General features: G+C 33.9%; 1 protein-coding gene across 1 annotated transcript; it reads right to left on the bottom strand.

The window, feature by feature from the left end:
* Window positions 1–3,088: 3,088 nt before the first annotated feature.
* Window positions 3,089–6,125, bottom strand: LOC135206519 (uncharacterized). The gene is made up of 4 exons (XM_064237876.1): window positions 6,050–6,125; window positions 4,452–4,605; window positions 4,181–4,266; window positions 3,089–3,695 (listed from the first exon to the last, which is right to left on the bottom strand). The coding sequence occupies exons 1-4, from the start codon at window positions 6,050–6,052 to the stop codon at window positions 3,582–3,584; spliced, it is 357 nt and encodes a 118-aa protein (XP_064093946.1). The 5' UTR covers window positions 6,053–6,125; the 3' UTR covers window positions 3,089–3,581.
* Between the last annotated feature and the right edge of the window lie 2,533 nt (window positions 6,126–8,658).

Raw genomic sequence — 8,658 nt, forward strand, 5'->3', positions numbered from 1 at the left:
ATATGTTCATGTATAGCGTGAATATATGTTCATGTTTCCTTAATTTCTTTTCTATTGCCATGCCAATAACATTTTGCAGTGCCCTATGCATGATGTTAAGAAAGTATCTTAATGTAAATGCATGGCAACTTCGGCGCATTTTTTACTTATTAAAGGTGTGGCAGCTTAAATTTTGATCTCCTAAAAGACGTTCTTTTCAGTCGTCCAAATTAACCACAGAAATAGTCATAAAATTTCGGTATGTTTTTACACCACTTCTGGACAATTCTCCAAACAGCTTCAGTTACGAACAAGGGTTTGCTCAAGTTAATTTTCGAAACCCGTAACTCATGTTAGTAGATCGATGTCTGAGCAGCCAAGCAGGTTGCAACGAAAAACCGATTACGTCGGACGCGTTTCAACTCGGTTCCTCGTCTACGAATTACCGAGAGACAAGTTATCTAAAGGAATTCCCATCAACTCCTGTGGCTTCTTAATCCCATAAAGCCACCCCCTCCCCACCTGCTCCCCCCCCTACTCTCTCTCTCTCTCTCTCTCTCTCTCTCTCTCACTCTCTCTCTCTCACATCACACACACACAAAATACCCCGTTTATTATCTATTTAGAGAAGTGCCACTTGCCTAATCTTGAAAAACTAGCCATATAATCTATTAAACATTTCCACTACTTCTTATGATCTTCAGGTCATCGGAAGACGTAGGACTTGGGTCTTTTCCTTCACTTTTTGGGGTCCTCAACTGTTACAGCGCATAAGGAGAAGATAGATTTTCTTAATTCTGTCATTAGGATTTTTGGCATAATACCATATTCACAGTTAATAAGGTTTTGCATTATGGTTTTGAAGAGAAAAATTTACCGTTTTTTTTTTCTGGATTCTACAATGTTACTTACTCGCCACGTTAGATAGTCAAAGGAATTTAGTTTACATTTTTCAATATATTCATATGTATGGGAACACAGGTATACATATCATATATAAACACACACATTATATGTTATGTGTATATATGTATCTATATATATATATATATATATATATATATATATATATATATATATATATAATATATATATATATATATATATATATATATATTATATATATATATATATATATATATATATATATTATGCGTGTGGTTGTGTTTATATATATGCATGTATATATATTATATATAATTATATTATTTATATATATGATATATAACAATTATTGTATGTATGTAATATATATATATTATTATATATAGTTATATATATATATATGTATATTTTATATATATATTATTGTATATATATATATATATATATATATATATATATAGATAATATATATATATATGATATATATATGTAATATATATATATTATATATATATATATATATATATATATACTATATATGTATATATATATGTATATAATATATATATATATATATATATGTATTATATATACATATATATATATGTATATATATATATATTGTTTGTATATATATATATATATATATATTTTAACTGCTTCGACGTTCGCTAATCATCAGGTACGACGGGTTTTATGCTACTAGAAAAATTTATTCAGAAACTTTTAATTGGGAGATTATTGCAACGTTTACTTCTTTTATGTGGTATAATATTCTTGTGTAACTGGTGGAAGAGAAAAAGAAGTTGTGTTTTTCATGTGAAACTATCTTTCAGTGTCATTACAGCTTAACATAATACTAGTAGTAGTACTGGTCATCATATTGCTATTATTATAACTCCGCATTTGCTGTTTTCTGTGACGACTTGTGGTTATTGTTCCTGCAATACTTGCAGGAGCGAGATTTATTGTCGTTTTCTTTCTTATTCTTATGCTCCAATGACCTCCAACCTTAATTAAATTCTCCAAATTCGGGGCTGATTGTCTGGAATTGCATCTGCAATAAAAGAGTTTCGAGCAACGAAATTTCCAAAGCTCCTTCCGTATTGTTGCAAAGCCGACCCCAGCAAAATATATATATTGATTTCCGAGCCAAAATAAACTAAAAGAAAAAATAAACACTGATTGGATGGCTTTAAGGTTATTTGGTTAATACAGCTCGAACTAAGTTCTACTGCTTCTGTTGGTCAGGAGATGACCAGTAATTCACTAATTCTGTTTTTGTTTTTTTGTTTTTTGTTTTTTTTAACTTTCAAAACCTGTTAGACTTTCTTTGATATGTAACTCTGTAAAAAAAAAATTAAGTAATTTTGTATATCAGCTTCCAACATTTGGGTGATTCCCCTAACAGGAATGGTCGGTGAAACCGCCCCCAACGCAGAATACTTCCTCTGTGTTAAACTCTTTGCAGTCTTACGCAGGTGGGCCGTATTATTTCTATGATATCCTATGGAAAAAGGAACCCACAAGATTATTGAGTATAATTTGTTTACTTGTAAGTATTTACATAGTATTTTTGTTAACACTCGAGTACATTCAGGCCCTATCTGTGGCCCTTGCTCAACAGGTGTGTAGGTTGTCAGACTGGGTTAAGGCCTTAAAACCCTGTCTGACCACCTTCTTGAGAAAGGGCCACAGATAGGGCTTGAATGTACTCGAGTGTTAAAAAGAATACTACGTAAATACTTACAAATTATACTCAATAATCTTGTGGGTTTCTTTTTCCATCTTCAGATGAAAACTGAGAGAAATTTTTGTTTGGTTCGACATCATTATTGTTGTAGTAAACTAATAACTTAAAGAATCTAAATGACACTCAAGGACGTATTATTCATGTCTCGGAGGAGTCCTCAAACATTTATGCCATTGAAATGGACGCAGTGTCCCAAAAATCCATCAATGAACAAACAATGACGAATCTGCAACAGCCAGGGAGCTAGAAAACTCTATTTTTCGCAAGACGATATTTTTTTCTTTAATTCCGAATCCGATTGGAAACATCAACTTTGATGACCATTTCTGCACTGGGCCACATGAAAACAAAAAATAGATGGGAGAGAGAATTGGGTTCCAACCCTGAGAAAAGACATCTGACCGCGTGTTTTTTCTTATTGTAGGAAAGCAAAAGAACTATATTCATATTTCTTAGTTTATTTGTGTTATTTGATTTATTAGAGTGATTGCAGTATTATTGGAAACTCTTGGTTAGTTTTTTTTTTTATTTTTTTTATAAATCTAACATTTGGTCGTGTTCTTTACATTAGCAAAGTTTTAGTAAAGTTTTACGTCAGTGCGATATCAGCTGGTGAAAATAAACGGGAATGCATAGACACAAGGGAAAATATAGAAAAATATTAGAAGAATCTAGTGCACACACATATATACATATATATATCAGAGAGAGAGAGAGAGAGAGAGAGAGAGAGGACAGAGAGACAGAGAGAGAAATTGGTTACCAACGTTCAAAGTATGCAATATAAGCCAAACAGCAAGTCAACAAAAAAATGACATGACAACAGTCACTTGAAAAGAGGCAATATAAACATAGTGAGAAAAAAAAGAGGCAATACAAACATAGTGAGATATCTCTGCAAATCATCGACGTCCCTCTTGTTTCCTTGGTCATCGCCAGTCGGGGAGACATAACTGCTGCGTCGTTACTGGAGACTCGCTATTGAGTAAGAGACGTTGTCTATGCATTTACTGAAACCAGCGCAGCTGTCCCAACAACATAGGGAGTCACCTGGGCATTCAATGTTGTGCCTGCATCTCTGCAAAAGAAGGGGGATGCTTTATGATCATCAACACACACATACACACACACACATATATTTATATCTACAAAAGGCACATTAAAATGCTCTGGTTTAAAGCTAAGGACTATATTTCGGTGGACTAACTTCCAACCTTACTGCCTGATAAAGGTGGAGGCTAGTCCACCGAAACAGTCCTTAGCCTTAAACCAGAGTGTTTTAATGGGCCTTTTACACTTGAGAATTTATTTACACACGCAACACACACACACACACACACACACACACACACACACATATGTATATATATATATATATATATATATATATATATATATATATATATATATATATATATATATTATATATATGCTTCAGTGTGTAGTATACTTTATATCAGTTGAAACAAATCATGGTCAGACTGGTTACAAGTGAACATGAGTCATCACGTGAAGATCTTTTCAGATTACTATGAGCACAGTGCGCGTCCTTGATGCTATTACCCGCGGTCCAGATGGAGAATTTCTATTTTCCTGCCTGCTGATTCTAGCACAACCGCTCACAGCACGGATGTCGACAGGACACCTATCTGTTGCAACGAGAAAGGAATACATTCTTGAGAAAATAGCACATGCAAGTCATGATATTATATAAATAAATGATACTACCCATCCGGAAATGACAGGAAGCTAATTAAATCCACAATCACAGTCCAGCCAGACAGAGCATTGCCACGAGTGACTGCTTGTGACTGGTAGCAGGAAATGCACCTACTGTCGCAGCACAAAAGGAAGGGCGGGTTTCCGCACCAGGCATCGCACGGTCCAGCTGGCCTGTGAGGAGATCGAGCAGCAGCTGAGGTCAGCAGCAGCAGCAGCAGCAACAGCAGGTACAGCAGCAGTTGGGAGAGCAAGAACTCGTAACGGGCCTGTGGATAAAATAACAAAATAACACGCTGTATCGCAAAGAGCAGAGAGAGAGAGAGAGAGAGAGAGTTTTGAAAGCAAAGCTAAGGGAAAGTTACAGAATTGGTAAAGGGTGGTCAAGGAGAGCTGGGGAAAAATGGCTGCAAAAAGAATGAGAGAAAACGTGAATGGAGGGAGAGGAAACGAAAAGAATTAAAAACGTGTTTTAGAATGCAGTGAAATATTGAAGAAGAAGAAGAAATAGAAGATATTTAACACAAGAAATGAATACAATGCAGTTTCTCAATTTCTCCATAAAAAAATATATATATAGTGCTGTAGGTGTACGCTACTACAAACACATGCACACACACTATACCTCTGAAGCATTAGGTATAATTAAATCAAACAAACATGGACATCAAAGTGAGCTTACATGGGGTCCCAAGAAAGAAAATTCCAACCCTGAAAAACAATTAAGGGAATGCTATGGCATACAAATGTGGTACGTGGGAAGAACCGGGTGCCACAAATAGAGGCATAATTACTACATTCAGAGGATGGAAATACATATCATTATATGAAAATAATGATTGTGAGAACTTTCATCTGTAAGTACAGTTCCGATTGTGATACAATCCCTAGTGTTTCAATTATATCGTATGCATGATCTTGAATTTATGTTTAGCAGCATTTTCATCAGGTCACTTGATGAGTATACCTAAATTCTTGTATTTTCATTATCTCGTTTGTTGATAGCTCGAGCGAAAACACAAACACACACACATATTTTTATATATATATATACTATATCATATATATATATATATATATATATATATAATAAAAGTCTATCACATTACCGTGATTCATAAACATATATCGAACTACAAATGTCCTTTAATATCTAATTCGCTTTACCTCGAAATTAATATATTTTCATATATGCTTAACCGAGGGGAATTTATTAAGCGATAATAGAACTGGGAGGTCGCTGGTTCGCGCCTGTCGATCGCCAATTCTATTATCGCTTAATAAATTTCCCCTCGGTTAAGCATATATTAAAATATATTAATTCCGAGGTAGAGTGAATTAGATATTAAAGGACATTTGTAGTTCGATTTATATATATATATAATTATATATTATACACACACATATATATATATATAAACACACCACACACACGCATATATATATATATATATATATATATATATATATATATATATATATATATATATGTGTGTGTGTGTGTGTGTGTGTGTGTGTGTGTGATTATATACATATATATGTGTATGTGTTATGAGAGAGAGGGAGAGAGAGATTTTAAGTAGAAAATTCTAAATTGAGTGATTCTGAGAAATGATACCTTTGAATCCATTTTTGTTGCGTAAAATTTCCACGATGACGTATAAATGAGAGAAGCTCACTAAATCGAGGTCAAAATATTGACTCTTTACGTACCATGATAGAGAGACGACGACAGAAATAGATTTGCACCAAGCTGCGTCTTGCTGCATACCCAGAAGCAAGCTCTACAATACTGATGGGTCAAAGACTGAGTTTCTGTTCGGTTCTCTCGTGTAAATTTATCTTGTTGCCATATATATATATTAAGCAGATTCATTAACCCCTGCTATTAATTATTGAAAACTAAATTATAGATTTTTTTTGTCTTGATAACTTACACAATACCAGATCAAACCTAAAAAAACACTACCATACTACTGAATATGAAACAGAATTATAGTAATAACTGGCAACTAAACACTACGATTAGAGACAAAGTCCCAACGTGCAACTGGAGAATATCGCGTCAACTCATCAGAGCATGTAACAATACTAAAAAGGAATATAAGAATTATGAATTATGTCATGATTTTATTGTTCCGTCAAATCTCTCTCTCTCTCTCTCTCTCTCTCTCTCTCTCTCTCTCTCTCTCTCTCTGTTTAGAGTATATATATATATATATATATGTGTGTGTGTGTGTATCTTTATGTATATATATATACATATATCTTGAATTCCAGAGGAATCTTCAGTACTCCCTACTGTTCATTTGATTTGTACTTCTCACCAACTCATCTTCCTCCATTCTTTCCACGTGACCAAGCATCCACAAAGCCCTAATTCGTCTTTCCACTAATAATAATCTGCCACGTCCTCTTGCCTCTGTATTTCTCACCATTTCATTCCCTCTTGTTCCACAATCACTATTTTACAAAATTCATCCCAACAAGTCCCAGTGTTTATTCATTCATTTACATTCAACATTTACACTTCACTTCCATTGTGTCAAAATTCTATCAGTTCCAGCATAGTATGTTTTGCCTGGGCCCATGCATGCCGCAAACAACTTTTTCCCTTTTACTTCCGAACTAAAACAGCAGCCTTTCACAGAACTCGCATTACTATTTTTCACTGAATGCTACAGTATATACTGCAAACTTTTACAGCTAAAAATACAGAAATATTTCAGGGAAATATGTTTTCAATATTATTGACATCCAATTTTGGAAACAATTTACACGAAATTATTTTTTGTGATTGGAATTAAAAGTTTAGATTGTTTCAGGATAGGCCATTTTCGAGAGAGATAAAAGAAATACATTTCTTAAAACCGGACACTGTAAATTAAAACAGATCAGCAAATAGCAGCATAGATAAACTTTTTCTCCATGGGTTTGTTTCCTCAAACAAAGTCTCAGGACAACTTATGTGGCTCAGAGAATTTTAATGGTCTTCACGAAATAAGGCTGAACATTTAGAAAATGCAAATCCAATACTAAAGTAGACCAAAATTACTGCTAGGGAATAGTTATTGGGCACATATACGAAAAACTAACGAAGACATATACATGAGAGAGTTGACACATCGGTAATAAGTTTACAAACATTTTGCAATGCCGATTGGGAATGTTGTAATTAAGAAAAAAATTCGTCCACGTAAAACTGTGAATTTGTTTCAATCTGTCATTGTACTATATTGATGAAACATACTGAGAATTAGAATTAACATGATATTATTTTTATATGTAAGCAATCTTTCCTGGAAATTGATGATGAAGAGAAACTTCCTCGGGCTTAAATTGCTGACCTGTGAGTTGACGGACTAACATCTTGTTTAATCAGCCATTTACAGTAGAAGTAGTGGAAGAAGACATTCTACTATACATTTTTTGATAATAGCGGACCTACCGTACCCAAATTAATTATTTTACCCACTACCCCCAAAAAGCAAAAAGGTGAATTGTCCATTTTAAGCAGGCAACCTCTCCGTGAAATAAATAATAAAGATTCTTATCCGAAGAGGTTTGAGTCTTTAACATAAATTTTCATGAGAAATTGCCTGCTTACAATGCAAACTTCACTTATTGAGGAGGAGAAGGAAATATGTTTAGTCACTGCTGGTGTGGCCGGAAATGGGTCAAATTAGAAGTAAGGGTACGGTAGACTAGCTATGATTCCAAGGTGCATTCAGTGACATATCTGATTCCACTAATCTATTACTCCTGTGATGGGGTAGCTAGAGGTTTCTTTTATCAGTGATGGTGTTGTTGTTGTTGTCGGTGAATGTGTGCTTTTGCAGAATTCTATGACATTTCCTATTTATTTTCTCTAAACAGATATCCTTTAAAGGTATTTTTTAGCAGTCTATTAACGGATTGATGTATTTCATAAACCAGTATCGTACCACTAAATCCGTCGACTTCGTTTACAAGGTAGTTTATTTGCGACAGATTTTTCACAGAAAAATTTTATCGTTAATCAGCACTTTCAATAGCATTTGCAAATAGGTTACGCAAACTCGATCAAATGAATCGCATATTTCATAAGCAAAGTGTTTTATTTTAAGATAAAGATTTTTCAAAGGCCATGATGCAAATCACAGGACTTGAATAACAGCCGATGAAGAACATAAGCAGTGCATAGCAATATGATAGAAATGTCAATAATTTTGCTGAAGTCTGAAGATGTTATTCCATGAAAAGGAAACTCGTGGCGTGATAGGTTAAGTTGTACGAATTCTTAAAGCAGATTTCCCACAATTCAAAACAAAACCAAAAATACA

The sequence above is a fragment of the Macrobrachium nipponense genome, chromosome 31 (assembly GCF_015104395.2).
Source record: "Macrobrachium nipponense isolate FS-2020 chromosome 31, ASM1510439v2, whole genome shotgun sequence".
NCBI lineage: Eukaryota > Metazoa > Arthropoda > Malacostraca > Decapoda > Palaemonidae > Macrobrachium > Macrobrachium nipponense.